General features: G+C 53.2%; 7 protein-coding genes across 7 annotated transcripts; 4 read left to right on the forward strand and 3 right to left on the reverse strand.

Moving 5' to 3' along the window:
• On the forward strand, positions 1–2565 carry MRS44_004926 (uncharacterized protein; the record flags this gene model as incomplete). Its single annotated transcript, XM_046268709.2, has 6 exons — positions 1–337; positions 386–629; positions 680–752; positions 804–1112; positions 1162–1503; positions 1558–2565. 6 exons carry the CDS (start codon positions 1–3, stop codon positions 2563–2565), a joined length of 2313 nt encoding a protein of 770 aa, XP_046135921.2.
• An 83-nt stretch (positions 2566–2648) lies between these two features.
• Positions 2649–6208, reverse strand: MRS44_004927 (uncharacterized protein; the record flags this gene model as incomplete). Its single annotated transcript, XM_065622382.1, has 7 exons — positions 2649–2753; positions 2917–3003; positions 3051–3492; positions 3533–4280; positions 4330–5610; positions 5672–5790; positions 5976–6208. The coding sequence occupies 7 exons, from the start codon at positions 6206–6208 to the stop codon at positions 2649–2651; spliced, it is 3015 nt and encodes a 1004-aa protein (XP_065478454.1).
• A 745-nt stretch (positions 6209–6953) lies between these two features.
• MRS44_004928 (uncharacterized protein) lies at positions 6954–10992 on the forward strand (the record flags this gene model as incomplete). Its single annotated transcript, XM_065622383.1, has 7 exons — positions 6954–7334; positions 7388–8058; positions 8107–8385; positions 9056–9379; positions 9522–10386; positions 10462–10820; positions 10875–10992. The coding sequence occupies 7 exons, from the start codon at positions 6954–6956 to the stop codon at positions 10990–10992; spliced, it is 2997 nt and encodes a 998-aa protein (XP_065478455.1).
• A 553-nt stretch (positions 10993–11545) lies between these two features.
• MRS44_004929 (uncharacterized protein) lies at positions 11546–12719 on the reverse strand (the record flags this gene model as incomplete). The annotated part of the gene is made up of 3 exons (XM_046275521.2): positions 11546–11857; positions 11907–12485; positions 12540–12719. The coding sequence occupies 3 exons, from the start codon at positions 12717–12719 to the stop codon at positions 11546–11548; spliced, it is 1071 nt and encodes a 356-aa protein (XP_046135917.1).
• A 1905-nt stretch (positions 12720–14624) lies between these two features.
• MRS44_004930 (uncharacterized protein) lies at positions 14625–16479 on the forward strand (the record flags this gene model as incomplete). Its single annotated transcript, XM_046280886.2, has 4 exons — positions 14625–15217; positions 15274–15846; positions 15897–16368; positions 16426–16479. 4 exons carry the CDS (start codon positions 14625–14627, stop codon positions 16477–16479), a joined length of 1692 nt encoding a protein of 563 aa, XP_046135916.2.
• A 562-nt stretch (positions 16480–17041) lies between these two features.
• On the forward strand, positions 17042–19761 carry MRS44_004931 (uncharacterized protein; the record flags this gene model as incomplete). Its single annotated transcript, XM_065622384.1, has 5 exons — positions 17042–17134; positions 17186–17619; positions 17668–18468; positions 18533–19079; positions 19132–19761. The coding sequence occupies 5 exons, from the start codon at positions 17042–17044 to the stop codon at positions 19759–19761; spliced, it is 2505 nt and encodes an 834-aa protein (XP_065478456.1).
• A 173-nt stretch (positions 19762–19934) lies between these two features.
• Positions 19935–20540, reverse strand: MRS44_004932 (uncharacterized protein; the record flags this gene model as incomplete). Its single annotated transcript, XM_065622385.1, has 2 exons — positions 19935–20047; positions 20099–20540. The coding sequence occupies 2 exons, from the start codon at positions 20538–20540 to the stop codon at positions 19935–19937; spliced, it is 555 nt and encodes a 184-aa protein (XP_065478457.1).
• Between the last annotated feature and the right edge of the window lie 844 nt (positions 20541–21384).

A 21384-nucleotide genomic window follows, 5' to 3' on the forward strand; every position in this document is an offset into this window, starting at 1 on the left:
ATGAAGCTCTCATCATATCTCTGCGCGGCGGTCCTGGCCACGGCTGGTCAGGCCGCCAAGGACACGCCGCTGTACAAGGACCCCAAGGCCTCTGTGGATGATCGTGTTGCCGATCTCCTCAAGCGCATGACGGTCAAGGACAAGATGGCCCAGCTCATCCAGGGCGACATGTCCAACTATCTCAACCTCACCGATGGTAGGGTGAACAAGACAGGCTTGGCCTGGAACATGGAAAACCGTGCCAACTCTCTCTGGACTGGCTTGTATGCCGAGATGGAGACTGTAAAGAAGGCTGCAAAGCTGGCACAAGACTATATGCTCAAGGAGACTGAGCTTGGTATGTTTCACCTCACTGATCATCTTGTCAAACTCTAACAGCTCTTAGGTATCCCTACCTTTGTCCAGAGCGAGGGTCTCCATGGTGTCCTGATTCTCAATGGCACCATCTTCAACTCTCCCATTGGCATAGGATGCTCCTTTAACCCCGAGCTCGTTGAGAAGATGGCAGGCGTGATTGCTACTGAGAGCCGAGCTCTTGGCATCAACCAGCTGTTTTCCCCTCAAGCTGATCTCGCCCGAGAGTTGCGATTCGGCCGAGTGGAGGAGTGCTTCTCCGAGGACTCGTACCTGTATGTTTCTTTGCCAGATGGGACCAATTGATGTACTAATGGCTCTACAGCGCAGGAGAAATGTCATATCGGTACGTCAAGGGTCTCCAGGCTGGAGGCGTGTCGGCCATGGTCAAGCACTTTGTAAGTTGAAGCTCACCAAGACTTACCGGCACAACTAACACGCATGTCAAGGCTGCTTTTGCTACCCCAGAGCAGGGTATCAACACCGCTCCAGTCCACGGTGGTGAGCGCGAGCTGCGGTCTCTCTACCTCCCAGCTCTGAAGCGGGCCATCATTGATGGAGGTGCTACTTCTATCATGTCTTCTTACAACTCCTACGATGGAGTCCCAACTGTCTCCGACTCTTACCTCCTTACTGATATCCTTCGCGATGAGTGGGGTTATGAGTACTATGTCATCTCTGACGCTGGTGGCACTGCCCGTCTCGCCAACGCCTTCTACATCTGCCCCATTGAGGACAACGAGTGCATTACTCTCGAGGTATGTGCCCATACGGCCTTGACACCTGACATATTCTAACTAGTTACAGGCCCTCCCCGCTGGTAATGATGTCGAGATGGGCGGTGGCTACTGGAGCTACGAGTCCATCCCCGACCTTGTCAAGTCTGGAAAGCTCGATGAGGCGATCCTTGACAAGGCTGTTTCCCGCGTGCTCCGCTCCAAGTTCACCATGGGTCTCTTCGAGAAGCCCTTCACTGGTGTCTCTGACGACAAGATCTGGGACTACATCAACACCAAGAAGCACAAGAAGATCGCCCGTGACCTTGATGCTGAGAGTATCGTGCTTCTCGAGAACCACGACAATGTGCTGCCCTTGAAGAAGGACGCCAACGTGGCTGTTATTGGCCCCATGGCCCATGGCTATGTCAACGTGAGTAGTTCCCTCATTGACTTGAACTATCCAATGATATTAATCCAATCTCAGTACGGAGACTATGTCATCCACACTGCCCCATCCCGTGGCATCACACCCCTCGACGGCATCAAGGCCGTTAGCAAGGGCAAGGTCACCTATGCTAAGGGCTGCGAGCGCTGGTCCAACGACGACTCTGGCTTCGATGAGGCTGTCGCCGCCGCCGAAAAGGCCGACGTCGCAGTCGTCGTTGTCGGAACCTGGTCCCGCGACCAGAACGAGCTCTGGGCCGGCCTCAACGCCACCACCGGCGAGCACATTGACGTTAGCAACCTCGACCTCGTTGGTGCCATGCCCAGACTCGTCAAGGCCATCATCGAGACCGGCAAGCCCACCGTTGTCGTCTACAGCTCCGGCAAGCCCATCACCGAGCCCTGGATCTCCGAGGAGGCCGCCGCTCTAGTCCAGCAGTTCTACCAGTCCGAGCAGGGCGGATACGCTCTTGCTGATATCCTCTACGGCGAGGTGAACCCATCTGGAAAGCTCTCCGTCAGCTTCCCCTACGACGTCGGAACTCTGCCCATCTACTACGACCACCTCAACTCTGCTCGCAACTGGCCCAACCCCGGCAAGGTGTACGAGAACGGCACCATCGTCTTTGGCAACAACTACGTCCTCGAGAACCCCAACGCCCTCTACGAGTTCGGCTACGGTCTCTCCTACAGCAAGTTCGAATTCTCCAACATTGCTGTTTCCAAGGAGAACGTCACCGCGTCCGACACCGTCACCGTCTCTGTTGACGTCGCCAACAAGTCGAAGCGGGACGGCGCCGAGGTTGTGCAACTGTACGTCAAGGACATGCTCGCCTCGGTCGACGTGCCCCGATTCCAGCTCAAGGGCTTCAAGAAGGTCACCGTCAAGGCCGGCAAGACCACCACTGTCAAGATCGACCTCAAGGTTGCTGACTGGGGTCTGTGGAACCGCAAGATGAAGTACGTCGTCGAGCCTGGTGACTTTACCGTCTACGTTGGCAACTCGAGCGAGAACTTCAAGGGCAATGTGACAGTCACTGTTGCGTAAAAGAAAGTCATTGGGGGTACACGTGTAAATACTTACGCTTCGCATGAAACGCTTTAGTTGTATATTACGATTTTGAATACGAATTAGCTTTGGAGTTCATTCATCAGTCCCATGCCTTTATCATCTTCAAGAGTAATGTTGTGATCTGACTCGACAATGGACTTAGGCGAAGAACTAGCATCAAGATGCTATCGTGGAATACTATAACAGTCGTCACATTGGTATCTATCATATATCAACTACCCAAGAGTGACTGAGGAATTTCCAACTCGTACATAACTTTCATCCAAGATTCGAAAACTGCTGCATGATTAGATATTGCTCCAGTCAAAGGTCTCGCTAGTTGCTTACATTCTCTGGAGAGTTTGTGATTTCTTCAAAAGCCTGAAGCGTCTCGAATCCCATGGCAGCCAGTGGTTCAGTGCCATCATCCACAACCTAGACCGTTAGCAACGCTTCCAAAGATACAGATAGATTAGACTTACCCAGCCCAAAACAACCTTGGCTGCCTTGTGACCCTTGCTCTGGCGAACACCCATGAGCGCCAAGCCTTGCAAAACGAGGGTTGACTGTGGCATTGCCGGAACAATTGGTGCAAGGATGCCACTAATGTCCTCAGTATGGGACAGTAGAGCTGGTACATGTGTTGCCAGAGAACCATGCTGCTTGGAGATAATAATAGTGCCGAGTAGACTGCCCGTCGCGTCCTTTGCGCGTACAATCCCGCAAGATTTCGTGTCGGATAGAGCGTATCGATACAGCTCAAGAATCTCTGCATTGGCGTGCGTACGCACGTGGCTAAGGACGCCGTCCCCGTTATCCAGGCCGTGGATCAGGTCAAAGCTGATGTTGGCTCTTTGAATGCTTTGTAGTAGACCTTCTGGGGCAGACCAATTCGGGAGGTCTTGGATAATCATGTTGGTGACCCTGCGGGGGGAATTGCACATCCCAGCCGCTGTTTGAGAACCACTCCTTGACGGTATTCACCTCGATGTCGACGGGGATTCCCAGGAAGACGCCAGGAAAAGCAGACCCAAGTTGGACCTTTTTGATCCCACGTCGCTGCATGAGACTCCTGAGCGCCCGTCGATGGAGGGATCTACCGATGGATACATCCCGTTTAGAAGGATCAACAAAGATCGCTGCCAAGATGCCAACTCCGTGTAAAAAGTATGTAGCAGCGAAGCCATACAGAGCCCCCGTGCTGCTGTTTCTCACAACCATGTGAGCCTCGGCGATATTGGGGTTCTTGAGTTGAAAGGTTGCAGCAGTTGTAGTCCGTAGAAATTGTAGATCTGGAGCACTTGCTCGGTGGATAGCCCGTATAAGATCTTCTAGACCAGAGGCATCGCGGTCTGGGTGGTACTCCTCAACGAGCCAGTGTTGTCTTGATTTGAGGACCTTCTTGCTCTTCCTCAGGGTGCCCGGTAAAGTCCCCAGAGGCGTAATATCTCCCACAAGTGCCCTAGCAAGAGCGTGCAGAGCGTTCTCTGTAAAGTCAAAGGTGCACAGGTACGTGCCAATCGATTTGTCCATGGCAAAGTCGTAGGGTGAGCTGACTGCAACCACAATCAACTGCTTCTTCTGGCCTCTGCTTCGAAGCATCGCGCACATCATGTCGACGTGCTTGGTAAAGCCAGCTTGGTAGAGGTTTCGGTTGGCATCAGCCGTGACAATAATGATGCAAGATGCCCTATGGATCAGGTTTTCATGCACTATACTGGTTAGCAAAAGGTACTTTATCAAGGCTGAAAACCATCTCACCTGGACGGACTCCATTCGCTGTATAGCTAGTATGGAGCAACTTCTCGTTGCGGGCTCGCGCAAGAGATTTACCAAACTCTCGAAACACACCCTCTCCGCTCATCATGGCACTGCGGTCTCGGTCATTATGTGCCCACATATCGTGAGCACCCCACGCTTGGCTTTGGTTACCCTTGGCACTGAGGAGTTTTTTGGTAAGAGAGGATGCGGGAAGTGGTTTGACCAAGGGTGTGAGTAGAAGTAATTCTTCTCCCGGGTGCATTGAGGCAGAAAGCGGGAGTAGCTTCTCCTTGTCCCGGATGACAGTAATGGAGTCATCGTAGGCACGGAGCGATAGTGCAAGATGGGATGGGTGGAGTTGAGAGAGGAGGGAGATGCCCGGAGGATTCAATGCCTTGTTCCAAGATGTGCAAGTCGACTTGAGCTGAAGCACTCTCCTCAGCGAGGTAAAGATTCTCTCCTTAGTGATGATGCCGTTCTCGTAGCCCAGCTTCAATCCCTTGATAGCTTCGAGTTGAACATCGTAGGCACGGCAAAGGAGAACCAGATCACAACCCGCCTCCACTGCCATGACAACGCCGTTCTGTACGCCAAGTTCATGACTGAGAGCCTCCATCTCCAAGCATTCTGAGATGGCAACGCCGTTGAAACCGAGCTCATCGCGGAGCAGGTCATCCACCACTTGGTCGGATAGACAAGCGTGGCTCACGCTCATGGATGGGTTGGATATACCGCAGCCTCCGATGAACATAGCATCCAACTTGCCAGACCCAATGGCGTTTCGGAAGGGAACCAGAGCACTTATGCTCAGTTCTTCCAGTGTTTGGGTAATAATGGGAACATCTAGATTTGAACCAAGAAAGTCCAAGTTTCCATACGAAGGGAAGTGTTTCCCGCAGGAAGCAATCCCCGCGTCACGGATTCCTCTTAGGGCAGCAAGGCCATACTGAGACACTTCCTGCGGGTCGTCTCCAGTTGCGCGGACTCCTAGAGGTTGGTAGCGAGCGTTGTTCAAGACATCAAGCACTGGACCTAGCATGAGGTTCACACCACAAGCGGAGATCTCAGTTGCTGTGGCCTTGGTGACTTCGTAGGCAAGATCTGCTCGACCTGTGGCCGCAACTCCCATTGCACTTGGGAATTGGCAGACATAGTCCTCGTCAAATAGACTGTTGACGCCTCCATTCTCTTGGTCAAGAGCAATCAACAGGGGTTGTGGATGACCCGCATTCTTGGCGATAGTCTGTAGTTCTTGAACAAGTTCAGCAGTTTGTTGGGCAGCTTCAAAAGGTTAGCATGGTTCATTGACTAGGTATGAGTAGATAGCTGGCAAGTGACTCACACTTTAGGTTCTTGGCAGTGAGGATAATAGAGCCGAGATGGTGGTCCTCGATAAGGCTCCTGATCTGGGGGGTGACTTCAGTGCCATCCCAACCCATAATCAGGATCTGCCCAATGGCACTACAAGCAACCAGTTAGCATGAATGACAGACATATCGCTACTGCACACTCCTCCGAGTGTCGGAGCCGAATGTGGAGGCCCCTTGACACTTGACAGCTGCCGCTGGAACCGGACGGACTCCTCGGGGTGCCGGAGCGGAGCAGAGTGGTGGGTTGGTGGTTGGAGGCTTGGAGTGGGTACGTACCGGTCGAGATCCTGCCATATCGGATCCAGGTCGGCGTCGTCGGTGCTATGGGCCATGGTCTGTGGGCGGCGGTGACGATGATGCCTCGTCACATGATACTTGCTTCTTCTCTGATGCCGGTTGCTGCGATCGCCCCTCAACGTCCCCGTCGTCGTGTGCTTGAGGTAACGATGCGATGCATTACTGTAGTCTTCGCTCGAGGATGAGGAGGATGCTGACCCGGGAGGGGCCATGGCTGCTAAACTTCGGTAAACGGGAATGGCGCGTCCTGGTTGGCTGAGGGCCGAGGATACCTTGTGTCGGACTAGGTGGGGTTGTCAGGTTGTCTTATGGCCGTTGCTCGGTGATCATGGGTTGCGCCCCATGAGTTAACGTTACATGAACAATGACAGCGACTGAGGGTCGGCGGCAACAGGACGGCGATGCCATGCAGTGGCCGGTTTCACGTTGTGTCGACTCGAGACAGATCCGAAAAGGTAAGGATGAATGTTGCTCTTGGTTCGGATGGACGAATGCCACGCTCTTGTATCCAGACAGTCGGCTCCATCGATACCCCGGTCTATCAACAAGAGTCAGGAAGGGCACCATACCAGGTCGACGACTGCCTTGTTGTGACTCGGGTCTCCACACAGTTCTTTTGTGCCTTCCATGATGGCACCGTCCGGATGGCACTAGAACTGATTGCCATCCACGGTGCTGGGTAATTGCACTGAATCGTGATGGTGACGAGATCTTCCCTGGCTATCCGGGAACGTGGCCGTTTTCGGCACCTTGATAGGTTTTTTTTAAGGTTTCTTTGCGTCTGGTGATAGCCTCTGGCGAGTACTAGTATGCCATGATTCTCTTCCAATTTGCACCTCATTTGTCCCTCGTGGACAGTCACGCCAAGACGGCCAACAACCACAGGCGCTCTACGCAAACATCTCTGACACTTCACTTACAGACTCTCCTACAGACATTCCCAATACCACCACAATCATGCCTGCCGCCATCTCCCCAACGCTGCCACCTACTGGCATCACCAAGTTCACCAACTGTCGTCTCCTAAAGCGCGGTGATCTTGTCTGGGAGGACCTGTGGGTCAGCTCAGCCACCGGCAAGATCGTTGACAGCCAGGCTTCCTTCTACGGCGAACTCCATCTCCCTGATTCGACCATCGACCTTGGTGGGCGCATCATCGCCCCTGGTCTGATCGAGAGCCAGCTGAATGGAGCCTTTGGCTTCAACTTTTCGACCCTGCTGGACGACATGTCCGAATATGGCAAAAACATGGAGCAGGTCAATCGCCTACTGGTCAAGACAGGGGTGACATCGTACATCCCGACAATCACGAGCCAGCGCCCCGAAATGTACCAAAAGGTGAGCTTTCCCTTGGATGGTGGGGATCACGCATGAGGCTAATTCTGCGGCAGGCACTCCCGTATCTGGGCCCGTCTGGGGAACGGCGAATCGCCTATCATGGGGCCGAGTCGCTCGGCGCTCACTGCGAGGGTCCGTTCCTGAGCCCCACCAAGAACGGCGTCCACAATGTCGACGTCCTCTTACAGGCACAGTCTATTGAGGACCTCGAACGATGCTATGGTCGTGAGAACATGGCTCCTCGTCAAGATGGAAGCAAGTTGCCCATCAAGATGATTACTGCCGCCCCTGAGCGAGGACAGATGATGAACCTCATCCCCGAGATCACGTCGAGGGGCATCATCTATTCTGTTGGCCACACCGAGGCCACATATGAGGAAGCGTCCCAAGCAGTTAGCAATGGTGCCAGGATGATTACTCACCTCTTCAACGCTATGCGCCCTCTGCATCACAGAAACCCGGGCGTCTTTGGTGTTCTGGGCAAGGCCGAGAGCCTGCCAAGACCCTTTTTCGGCATCATCTCTGATGGCATCCACCTACACCCCACGACCATCAAAATCGCCTACAACGCGCACCCTGACGGCTTCATCCTCGTCACGGACGCTATGCATCTTGTCGGTCTCCCGGATGGAGCTTACCCATGGACCAATGGGGAAGGTACATGCAATATTATCAAGAAGGGTCCGAAGCTGCTGCTCGAGAACTCGGACACCATTGCCGGAAGGTGAGTAACTATTTCGTATTAGCAATTGTGGCTGCTGACCTTGGCCAGTTCGATTACGCTGCTTGAGTGCGTCAACAACTTCATGCAATGGACCGGAGCAGGTATTCCACAGGCTCTCGGGGCAGTGACCTCGACGCCTGCGGCCATGCTCGGCTTGCAAGGAGTCAAGGGCACACTGGACTCTGGTGCCGACGCCGACCTCGTGATTCTATCCGAGAACGCTGTGAGTCAGGGCGAGGTTGGAGGAGCCTACCATCGCCTTGTTCTAGACGAGGTGTGGAAGTTTGGCGAGAGAGTCTCTCGGGCTGAAAAGGGCGGAAACTTCATGTGAAAGTTGCCAAGGGTGGATCAAGGTTTCCTATTATTGAGTATCGAGTTACGAGAACAAGACTGTACGCATTAGAGTTGAAGAGTATTCCCCATAAGCGGTTTTAGAGGTTCAGTGGGTAAACAAGCGAGCCAGGAGTTCCGGTAGACGGCGTTGATAAGAATGAAGAGATTGAACCGTTTAAACAACCTGATATGATATCTATTCCGTCCTGTGTATGTATGCGTGAGTGATCCATGTGATGGATTTCATGCGTGTGCAAGCTCCATCGCATATTCAGGGTCCTTCCAGCTGCCCGATTGGTGATAGTGAACCACCCGCTAAACCGTAGCGCAACCGGTGGCCAAGCCCCTTCTGAAGCCATGCTCTAGACCACCCACTGATAGAGCTCCATGTCCCTCAACAGGCGGCAGAGTGCAGCGGGGGATTGCGGCTTCAAGCATGAGGGCGTCCGGGCTCGGCCAATTGTTGGAGCGATGCCAATCAGCGATAGCAAAGGTCCGATGGAAGCACCAGCCAGCAGCACTTCAGCAGCCAGCCCAGTGGGCCCTCTCCACAAAGTCTCCTCCACTCTCCACCTCCACCTCCGCGGGCTCCCCTTCTATTCATTCTAACTTGCGTGCTCTCTCCATGCTTGTCGGCTGATCCGTCGGTTGCTTCAATCTTCAGCGCGCTTGTTTCGCTTCAGAGACCAGCGCTACTTCAGCCTACAATCGCCGCCGTCGCCGCTTCTACATCATCGTCTCTGTCCGTTTCACAGAGTCGCGCGCCATCGTCTTGTGTCGCTATCCCCCGCCGCGCCCACCTGATCCAATGGGGCAATAACGGTGCGCTTCAACTGAACAATGCCATGTCCACCTTCAACTCAATGCCGGGGCTGCCAACAGGCGCCTCCGCCAGCGAATCCATGGCCATGAATCTCAGCTCCGGACAGTCCCAGAATATGGGAATGGACGTCTTTGACCAAGATCTAACCTTTGACGAATCACTACTGTAGGTGCTGCCTCTGCTTGCGCGCGCGCAATGACCAGTCCAGTCGACAAGCTGACAGCTATCTGTAGCGACGGAACCGCGTTGCCGAACCTCCCCTTTGGCAGTTCGTACGACCTGGATGCCTTCTCAACAACCTTTGAAGATCCATTCTCCTACTCGTCGCGACATTTCGAACCTACGCCCCACCAAGATGTCCTGCACGAGGAATCCTCCCCCAGGAGCCTGACAATAAGCTCCTGGGCTTCTCTGCCCCGGTCTCGAGCGCCACCATCATCAATGAGAATAACCAGTTTGTCGAGGCAAACATGACTGCCGAGTTATACGGCATGTTCTTTGTCGCCGAGGACGTCTTTGGCGGCGAGTCGACGGGACGGCCCCTTGAGTTGACGTGTTATCGACGCAATCTGTGGCAGTGCTCGGGGCAGATCGCTCTTCCCCGGATGATCACCAATATTATGAATGAGCAGGGGCAACACGTTCAAATATTCGAGCTTATGGCGTCCATTACCGCTGTCGAATCCATCGAGGGAAAATCTACCGAGATTATATCCATCCCCTGGAAGAATGCAAACCCACAAGGAGGGGAAGACTCAAAAGCTGTTTCTGCTCCACCTAACATCACTCTTGATCTTTCAACAGGTCAGGAACTAGACGCGCATCGAGTATCTCTGCCCGTGTCCTGGAAAAGACTCCAGTTCAAGCATGCCACCGCCAACAACGGTCGAAGAAAGGGCTTGCAGCAACATTACGTTGTCAAGATCAGCCTCCTAGGCAAGACACAGACAGGAGAGTTTATCAAAATTGCCGAGATACAGTCTGGCCCAGTCATTGTGCGAGGCCGGAGCCCGAGGAACTTTGATAGCAGGAAGGACGTTCCCCTGACGGGCGACAAGCGATTTGATAGGAGGAGTACATCAACCTCGAATGCTGATCAACCAACACTGAAGTTGGAGCGAGAGAATTCTCAAGCTTTCCCGCAAAGATTCCCTTCCGCTGGCAGTGTCCAGGTAAGCTCTATTTGTCCATCGTCGACGTCAACAATCCTGACCAGTCAGCAAACTAACGACTGGACAACACCCCAGCCCCTATCTCACCCACTACCCAGCCCTCAGCCGCAAGCCAGCCCTCATCCCGCCAAGAGAGTGGCTCTATCGCCAACAATGGCGAGGCCACCGATCCCGGCTTGGTCAAACGACTCCAACAGCTCTGCCAAGGCACAGACTACACACAACAGCAGAAGCTCGACCTCACGGCAAAACACTTCTCTCCCGATCAACCTATCCTTATCGGAAGATGAGAGAAGTCCCAATCGCTCCAGTGCTGAGCTGCATAGCCCCAACTCGGGCAAGAACCATTCCACGACAGGTGTAAACCGGGAAGCTAGCCCTGCAGAAGAGGCTGACCCCTTGTACGAGTACTTCCCGCTGACAGTGGACGATTGGTATGATATAATTCATTTTGTTCTTTTTCTTGGAAATTCGCTGATCATGTTCAGGATGCCACCGGTCGACGCCGTCTACAGACCGCACGTGGTTCATCACACCATCATGCCACCTGAGATGAAGGCGCAGCAGCTGAGGAGCAAGGCGAAGCGATATTTTGCCCCCGAGTAAAAGTAAGGAAATTTGGCGCAAAATGATGATTTATGAATTTTATTGGAGGCGAGAGGTTGGTCATGTGCTGTATATTACTCTACTATTTGTTAGCATCGGCTTATCAGCCCATTTCATGGAGCAGTTACTCTTGGGAAGAAGCATCAAGGACCGGGTGAGCAGAGCTCGAGACAGATAATGAACAACTGGTTCATTCAGGACACGAAAGGGCTTGCACATATACCCTAGATTTTCAATGCAAGTTCAACGAGTACTATTACAAATATGATATTGCCAGAAACGAGTCTAGGGGACGCCGTAAAACACCAAACGCCCAACATCCAATTCAACGAAGCCAACTCCCAGATCCATATCATGTCCCTTTTACTTTCAGACCACGCAAACGCCTCCCTTTCCAGCGTGTCGGCATTATTTGGGTTTTATTCTTCTATCCCTACTAGTACAGTCTGGTGGTATCCTTAACTCCGAAACAACAATGTAGCGACTGGACAAGACCTGCTCCGTCTCTCTTTTCCCAAGACTCCAGGTATATAACTACTCAACTTGACACCTCTTAAACCGCGATGCCGTTTGCCTTACTCTGCATCTCGGGCTTTGGAGTAAGCCGGCCGTTCAGGCTTGGCTCGGGGATACGCGATGCCATTCGGTCAGGGACAAGGTCTGGAGAGGGAGATCTCCTGGCGGAGTCGGCCGTGGGCGTCGCCCGCAGGAGGTGAGAAGCAATGGGTTCAGGGGCAATGACTGTCGGGGTCTGAACCTTTTCGATCTTGGTTGCGGGGATGGCGACGTTGCCGGTGCGGACTTTAGAGGGGAGAATCTGCTCGAATCCCTGCTCGCGAGCGACTTTCTCGATACTCTTGAAGTACTGGGAATCTGTTAGCGGAGAGTGCTGTGATTTGACTGTTTGCGCTTACCTTGACCGTCTTGACCTGGAGCTCTAGCGTCGCATCCTCGTCGACAACAATCATGGGATGCGGGTGAAGTTGCAAGCAAGATAGCGACCACATGTGGTTGACACCCTGCTCGATACACTTTTGCAATGCGAGCGCCTTTCGGGCTCCGAGAATGATGACGACAACCTCCCTCGCCTCAAGGACAGTCTGGACGCCAACAGTCAAGGCCATTCTCGGCACTCTGCTCAGATCATTGTCAAAGAAGCGAGAGTTGGACAGGATAGTGTCGTAGGCCAAGGTCTTGACCCTGGTGCGGCTGGCGAGACTAGATCCTGGCTCGTTGAAAGCAATGTGCCCGTCTTCGCCAATGCCAGCAAGGAAAAGATCGATGCCGCCAGCCGCCTTGATGGCGTCCTCGTATGCGTCGCACTCGGCCTCTGGGTTGGGCGCATTGCCATCAAGGATATGGACGTTGGAAGGATGAATGTTGACGTGGGAAAAGAAATGCTCCCACATAAAGGTGTGATAGGAATGGGGGTCGTCTCGAGGCAGTCCAACGTACTCGTCCATGTTGAAGGTGACGACATTTTCAAACGAGACCTTTGATGTTTAGTTAGCTGCTGTGTAAGTGGATGATATTGTAGAGAAGCTTACCTCGCCAGCCTTGTACTTGCGAACGAGCATATCGTACACACCAACAGGGCTAGATCCTGTAGGAAGACCTAGAACGAAGGGGTGCTCTGGTGTAGGTTGGAACGCGTTGATGCGTTCAGCGACGTAATTGGCGACATAGGCGCATGCCGCATTCTCGTCGTCGCGGATGATGAGCCGCATGATGTAGGGATGTAGGTAATGTCTAGAAGGGGGATAGTGTGTGCTGGGTATGGGTACTGAATATCAATAGACAAGGGTCTGTTGTTTGTGAGGTTTCCGGTGATGGAGGGTTTTGCAGGAAACAGACTTTCTTTTGCACGAGATGTGACTTTCTTATGAGGGGGGAGGCACACGGTGACAATTCAAAGTTCCTGCCAAGCAAGAATAAACTTGCCATGCGGATTGCGTCGTGGAACCCACCAGATTGGTCGCCTCTTGCCTATCCATCAAGTGTGCGTGGAGAGAGAGCGGCATCGGGGCCTTGCAATGTACAGTATCATGTAGACTATTGGATGTCGTGACAGATGGGAATGAAACGTTCACTGGAGAAGCATATGATTGAACTGGATGGCTCGGGTCGTGAGATCGCACTGTATTGCTCATGATGGTCAAGGTTGTGTAGAGTCATATGACCGAACGGCCCGTCAATTGGCTGACAGTGGACGAACCGCAAAGGTTGAAGCAACTCTGCGTGAAAAAGAACGTCCCAGTAGGCCATGGTCACTCAGGGTAAAGTGTAGACGGCGATGTAAGGTAGCTTTCGGCAGAAGTGGAGGTTATCTACAGTCCGGTCCCTGATCAAGGCCAGGACGATGGCACCTTTACCACCTTTGAACCATGTCAATCTGCGACGACGGGATCGAATCTTTCGTTGCTTCTCGTATTCGACTTACATCAAGATCTTGTAAGCCCATCTCATCACCTTCTGCCCCTTCTAGAACACCCGCCGAGCCGCAGCCCATGTTGGATACCAACCCGAGGTGGCCGTCTGGCACAACGAGGGTCTGCGTAAGCCCAGCTCCACGTGTCGGGATTGGTCTCAAAAGGGCTCATTTTCGACAGGGTTCAAGGGGCTCTTCTACTGTTGGCTTCCAACTCGCAGGCGGGCGCTCTCCTTGTACAACAAGGTGCTGTCGGAGCCCAGAGGTAACAACAGATGCTGGCTTTGGCCGAGATGAATCCTTGTTGTTGCGAGGCACAGATGGGACTTTTGGCCCACCGAGCCTCGGCGTGGGGTAGCTAGTGGTAGCTCTCAGTAGCGGTGCACTAACAATTTCCCTTGCTCCTGTGTCTTTGGTCCACTGAGAGGTGACCCTCCCCTGGCCTGGGCTGGTAGTCGCAGAGGCGGGCTGGCTTAAACATCCACTTCTCACGGGGCGCTCACACGCAACGTTACAACCCCCCATCTGGCACTGATCCTCATCTCCTCCTCCATCTGACCCAACAGAAATGTCGAGTCTGAGACCACGAATTGACGGCGCCGGCGAGTAGAGAGGCCCGTTCCCAGGCGCCGGCACTCTCTGTAGCGCCTACCTAAAAGCCTTTGTTTCAGTGGCGGTTGTCGCGTGTCGCCTCACCTGTGCGACGTTGAATCTAGGACAGGACCTCCCTCCATCCATCATGGATGGACTCGCTCATCCCTTTGGCGACAAACAAACCCGTCGCTTCTCGACTCCTCCCTGCCACCTCGAGTCCTCGGCGGCTTTGCTGTTTCCTTCTGCTTCTTACCCGCCGGCCTGCCTGACCTGAACCCAGTCCTGGCAGGTCTCATCAGCTCCCCCTGTCAAGTTGCTTCCATCCATCGTTCACGTCTCCTCTCTCTCGTCTGAGCGCGTGCTGCCATCCATCCACGACCGACTGGACCTAGGTGTCCGTCCATCCACTCACTGGGACCATCAGGGCGTAAGACTCTCTCGCTCTCATCTCACCCCATCTGTCCCCTCAAAGGCGAATCCTCCAGCCTGCCTCTGCTCGTATTTCCGTCAAGTATTTACTTTGCGCCGTGTCCATGACTTGGTTCCTCCTCCGATCTTCTCTTCCTTCTTCGTCATCATTGTCTATGGTATGCAGCCGCTCGTTTCTGCAATGGCGACCTTTCGAAAGACATTCCTAGCTGCCATCATCAAGAGCCTCCTGCGGGGCAAGTCACTGGTCCAGGCCATCTTGGCTTACTGGATCCGTCCCGTGAAGCTCGGCACAGATGGCAAGCCTCGTGTTGGTACCACATCGCGACGATCTATACAAGAGTTTCTCAAAGAGGCTGAGGCCCTGCTGCTTGGACCCGTCGACCGAGATGGCCTGCAACAACTATCGCGAGACCTGCGGGAGCAACTCCTAGACCGACTCCAGACCGACATGCAGTGCATGCTCCCCTCATACAGCCACCAACTGCCCAGAGGCACTGAATGCGGTCGTTTTCTAGCTTTGGATGTTGGCGGTTCAACCCTCAGAGTAGCACTGGTCGAATTGCGTGGGCGCACAGCCGACGTGGGAGAGGAGAGCAAGATCGTCAACATCCAAAATTATTACATAGGCCCTGAAATCAAAGCACTGGAAGGCATGGCCTTCTTCGATTGGATGGCCGAGAGGATATTGGAGACTCTCTCTGCAGAGTTGGAGGAGCATCGTAGTCCTGACCATCCTCTACCAATGTCGATGGCGTGGAGCTTTCCCATTGAGTGAGTTTCCTTTCTATACCCTTGCTTTATATTTGAAGCTGACGTGTATATTTTAGGCAAACTTCGCTGGCTGGTGGAAAGCTGCAAGGCATGGGTAAAGGCTTTTCGGCGAACAAGGGGCTCATCGGCCAGGACCTCGGACAAATCGTACGGACGGCGTGTCAAAACCATGGCCTCAGTGTAGAGCTCCGAGCCATCGTCAACGATTCGAGTGCCTGCTTGCTATCGGAGTCTTACAACCACATCTCGACGAGATTCGGTCTCATCCTCGGAACCGGTGTCAACATGGCAGCCTACCTCCCCGTCTCCGCCATTGGACGTTCCAAGTTTGGTCAACGCCCTCCTGAGTGGTTCGAGAAGGCCACGCATGTCATCATCAACAGCGAGATTAGCATGATGGGGCGTGATATCCTGCCCTTGACGAGATGGGATAGGCAGCTACTTGAGAACCATTCTCGGCCCGAGTTCCAACCCCTGGAGCACATGGTCAGCGGCATGTATCTGGGCGAGATTTGCAGACTCGCCCTTGTTGAGGCGATCGAGTCCACTGGCGTCTTTGGGGCTGTGCTTCCACCATCACTGCAGAAGCCGTACTCGCTGTCGACTGAGACTCTATCCATTATTCAGAGGTATGTTTGTGACCAAGTTTATGCAAGCCAGGGATACTGACATTTTACAGGGACACAAGTGATGAACTTGATGAAGCCTGTCAACAATTTTCTCTCCGTCACCCATCATCACACACCCCCACAGCCTCGGACATGTCATTCCTCAAGCAACTGGCTTTGTTTATCTCGACCCGCTCAAGCGCACTTGTTGCTACAGGCGTCTACACGTTCTGGAACCTGCGCATCGAAAGCCAGAACAGCTTTATTTCAACTCTGCCTCTGGACTCGCCTCTTCGTGAGAGCGCTGAGGCAGATCGCGACCTCAACGAAACAACTGTCGCCTACAACGGCGGCGTGATCGAGAGTTACCCAGGATATCTCGCCAGCTGCCAATCATACCTGAATGATTTGGTAGCGGCTGAAGAGAAGGAGAAGAGCGGCAAGAAGACGATCAAGCTCGTCTCGGCCAAGGAGAGCTCACTCATGGGTGCCGCAGTAGCCTTGGCCTCTCTAGAAAGGGACGAAGGGGGCCTTCTGGGAGTGGTAGGATAAGGGCAAATGATGTGATGACGGGGTGTAATGGGTGCAACACGTTTGAAGTATACAATGACACTGGCGCTCGGCGATATTAGTTTTGGACGAAAGCATGTGTAATGGGACTCAGATGACATGGTTAGAGTCTCGAGCCATATTAGAGGCTCATGGTTAAACGAACGGTTTGAACGGATGGATGGGATGAAAAACAGTTTATTTTGATGAAAATTCACTTTGGGAATTTTGAATATTTCCGGTTTACATGGTTTCTCTCATGGTGATACCTTGGGGTGCGTCTTTCATTGAGCCTCTTGGTTGCGCTCGAGACGCGGTCAAGTTTGTGGCGTAAAGTGGTTCGCGATTGTAGGCGCGACATTCCACACCCCCTGTTCCTTCCACTTCTGACGTGCCGCTTCCATTGGCGGGTGGAACCTTCTCCAACGTCATGAATGCCTTTGTTGTCACGTGAGCGCCTGGCGTCTTCGCGTTGAGTGGACGGCGCGTCTTGTCAATCAGGCACCCCACGACAAACTTCCCGGCCAGCATCACGAGTTTGCGCAACCAAAACTGAGCTCAAGCACCAGCACCTCCCGTGTTCATGTCTTGGCTAAGGTGCTCGTCTTGTTTCTAGGTTTCCTTTTCTTTTCTTTTCGCCTGAACGTATACTATTGAGCTGCGCGACATGGCCGACACCCCGAAAGGCTCAGCTCTTTTCGCTGAGTGCGCCGTCGCGTTTGTCTCGAGCAGTGCGTTGACTCCGAAGCTCATTAGCGAAGTATGATGGCCTTGAAGTCCTCTAATTCTCGCAATACTAATAATATTATAGCTATCATCTCTTTTAGAGGACCATGGCGCTACCATCTGCGAACCCCGACGCGACGGCTCGATCCCCATCGAGCAAGTCACACACATCATCTCGAATACGATCGATTTTCCCCAATTCACAGAGTCGCAAGCTGTCATGATTCCAGTCGTCACAACACAATGGATCACCAGCTCACTCACTCGCCGAAAACAAGCACAGATCCGACCATTCTCTCCTGACCCTAGGCTGATTTTTGCCGAGGTCGTGGTGACCTGCGCCGATCTACCAGAGACGGACAAGGAGAGCATCGCCGGTGCCACGATGGCTTTGGGTGGACAAGAGACCAAGGACGCGACTCGAATGACTACACATATCTGTGCGCTATCAATGGACCATCCCAAGGTCCAAGTTGCCCTCCAGAAGGGATGGAAGGGCAAGGTTGTTCTGCCGCACTGGTAGGTGACATGTGGGATGACAAAGCCGTGAGTCACTGACATGTCTAGGTTCGACGATTGCTTCAAGCTAGGCAAGCGCATTGACGAAGGTCCCTATCTTTTACCCGACCCCGAGATTCTTAAGAAGTCACCCGAGGACGAGCTCAAGATTCCGACCAATGAAAACCTCACAGGAGCGACATCACCAACTCCAACATATCTACCACTACCACCTGACGGAGATGTCGTTCGCCCGCCAGTTACCGTTTTCCAAGACCGCAGGGTGATGCTCTCATCAGATTTGAGCATCACTGAAAGGCTTACCAAGGTGGTCAAGGATATCATTGTCAATGGTGGTGGCAAGGTGGTAGAAGAGGTTGAGGATTGCGACATGTTCATCTGCCAATACCGGGACGGCCCTCAGTATGTTCAGGCCGCGCAGTCCTGTAAGGACGTTGGAAACCTCGCTTGGCTTTACTGGCTCATCGTCCATAATGACTGGACATCACCTCTTCGCCGACTGCTGCACTACCCGGTTCCTAAAAACGGCATCGAGGGATTCAAGAATATGCGTATCACAGTGTCAAACTACGGCGGCGAGGCCCGGATCTATCTGGAAAACCTCATCAGGGCCTGCGGAGCCGAGTTCACCAAGACGATGAAGTCGGACAACACCCACCTCATCACTGCGCGCGACTCGAGCGAGAAATGCAAGGCTGCCCCTGAATGGGGCATCGCAGTCATCAACCACCTCTGGATCGAGGAGAGCTACGCTAAGTGCGAGTTGAAGCCTATCAACATTAAGAAGTTCAACCACTTCCCTCCACGAACCAACCTTGGCGAAATTATTGGCCAGACTTTCTTTGATGAGTCAAGGTTGCGAGAGCTTTACTATCCCGGGGGGTGACGACAAACTGTCTCCCCGAGCGAAGAGAAAGCGCAAGATTCTCGAGGCGGCGGAAGAGAACGCATATTCTCGAGGGCCAGCGGAGGGCGTTGTTGTTGGCCGTGTAAGTGAGGATGTGGATATGGATGATCTCCAAGAAGAGAACGAGGACGAAAGGCCTGCCAAGAAGACGACAACAAAGACTGCTGCTGCTGTGGCAACACCGATTCGCGCTCGCCATGCCGAAAAGGAGAACGATACCCCGTCTGTGATTTCTACAGGAGGCCGCAGTGCCAAGGCGAAGGCCCGAGATCTCTTGCAGACCATTGCTCCCGATATTGCGCTTTACGAGAAGGAGAAGAAGCGCAGTAAAGCGGGCAACGCCCCTTGGGGTGGCAAGCGGGCTGCGGACCAAGCGGAGAAGGAAAACAACAAACAGAGGCAGGCAAAGAGCCCAGAAGCTGAAGAGGATACCGCTGCAGCAAAACGGCCAGCCAAGAAGGCCAGGCAATCACTTCCGGACGTCGAGATGCGCATCATCTTGACCGGGTTCAGCAGATGGGTTGGGGATAAGAATAAGGAAGATCAGGATCGGGTAAGTAGGCGTGAGCCTCGTCTACATCTACATGTTCTAATATGACGAACAGAGAAAATTACGGGATCTAGGTATCCAGATTGTTCAAGAGGGGCAGCCGTGCGACTATCTGGCAGCCCCTCACATTGTCCGGACCGTCAAATTCCTATGTGCTCTGGCCCGTGGGCCAACTGTCATCTCTTCAACGTTTATTGACAAAACCCTGGAGACGGGCAAGCTGCCCGATATTGACGAGTATATCCTCCGAGACAAGGAGACGGAGAAGCGATATGACGTGAATCTCGAAAAGTCGGTGGCTCGTGCCAAGTCGAACCGAGGCAAGCTGCTGACGGGGATTCCCATTTACTGTACTGAAAAGATCCGAAACGGACCTGACAGTTACAAGGCCATTGCCGAGGCAAACGGGGCGATCTTCAAGGTCTATCGGGCGCGGAGCGGGACGACGATTCGGCCGACGACGGCGGAGGAGGAGGGTAATGCGCCTCCAGAACCTGTCTACCTCCTGAGCAGTCTGGCTCACGATGAGCGGCAACTGTGGAATCGGTTCCGAGACATGGCGCGAAAGGGCAACATGGAGCCGCGAGTGGTTGCGCCTGACTGGTTGCTTGACGTGGCGATGGCTCAGCAAGTGAGGTTTGACGACAAGTTTTTGGTGGAGAACTATTACGCGGACCAGCTGTAAAGCAGACTCGGACGCAGACTTGGAGAGGTTTCTTGACTTGACGGTGCTTGGTGCAAGTCTGGGAACATGGCTGGTGGTAGAGTTGGAGGTCGAATTGCTGTACTGTACTGATTGATGATGACGGCTCGTTCGGGGCGGCGTAATGTATAGAGATGTGAAAATGGGTTCAGCGTTTAGAAGAATTTAACGCCTAATGAGTCGTCCTGGCCAAATATTTGAGCCTTGCCTCGCTTGACAAGGACATTAAGGGCTTTAATGAGGACATCTTGGTCCATTCCATGGATATCTACTGTTGGTGAGCAATGTGATTGCCCAAGCTCATCCCTTGTAAACCTACCAGTTCCCTTGGTACCATCGCCCTCGACGAGTTCATAAATGGTCAAGACACTGCCCTTCTGACCCGTCTCATCGACATAATTCTCAATGAGCTCAGCCCACTCGTCAGGCTTGCGCCAATATACAAGGACGACGTCACCAGTTGTGCCACCGCCAACGTACTCTACACGACCATCCTTATGCATGAAGACGACGACATCGCGGATATCATCAAACTGCAGACGGCGGTCTAGTTTACGGTTGACAAAGAGGTCCGAGTCGGCGGCTTCTGAGAGGGAGAGACGGAAGATGCGATGGTGTCGTGCGTACGAGAGGATTAGGTCGGACCACTTTGTGCGCTGGGCGTGGAGAGTGGTGAGGTTTGTCTGGCGGGTGAAGAAGGCGGGGAAGTGGTATTCGCGGGGGAAGACGAAGGAGCCGTCGTTGTCGGTGGTGGCAGCCATGGCTGGGGAGGAGTGGTTTTATCGTGATGGTTTTGGTGTTGAGGGAGAAGCTCTTTGGAGGGGTTGACGTGATGACGTGAGGGTGGAGGGGTTCATGGAGGGCGACCACGTGCTGGTTCGGCCGAGACCGGCTTAGATGCATGCGGCATTGCCCAGCAAGGAAGGCACATACAATTCTCCTTTTCTTTCATCAATCCATCGAATTAAAGGTCGATACGGGCTTATCATATTCTCATGAGAGGACTGTGTAACTAGTTCCTTGGATGAATCGGCAATATCGGAGAGTACGTGTTTTCAATCAGATCATTCCAATTCGCCCAGAGCTTGGACTGCCTACACAATGTCCCCAGACGCATCCTAGTGCGCCCGTCAAGAGTCTTTTAAACAACTTGATCTCGGCATTCCAATTGACAATCACCTCTTCTCCCCGGAAAACTAGTGTTTTTTGTTGTTATCTCTGTGGGGGATAGCTCATTCAGCCACTCACAGCGTTGGTGTTGCAATGGGCTTGAAGAGATGATGTGGCTTATCTCGATCCAACTGATAAGGGGGAGACTTGGCTCCGAGGAAAAGGTTCGACTGCAGGGAAGACGAAAAGGCATCAAAAATAGCTCGGTCACAAAATCAAAGAGATGAATTTGGCCGGGTCCAGACTGGATGAGGAGGACTTGCGGCTCCGGTCAAAACTCGGAGACCCATGTTTGTAGGTCTCGTCTCACCGTGGTCGAGTAGCAGCTCACCGCGACTCATCGTGACGGGCTCACTTGAGCAAATACCCGCTGAAAAGAAACGGTATAACCTCGTCAGAGCCCTCATCTGCTCATCTCACGACATCACCATGGTC

This window comes from Fusarium solani, assembly GCF_023522795.1.
Source record: "Fusarium solani strain SB1 chromosome Unknown bctg00000002, whole genome shotgun sequence".
Classification (NCBI taxonomy): domain Eukaryota; kingdom Fungi; phylum Ascomycota; class Sordariomycetes; order Hypocreales; family Nectriaceae; genus Fusarium; species Fusarium solani.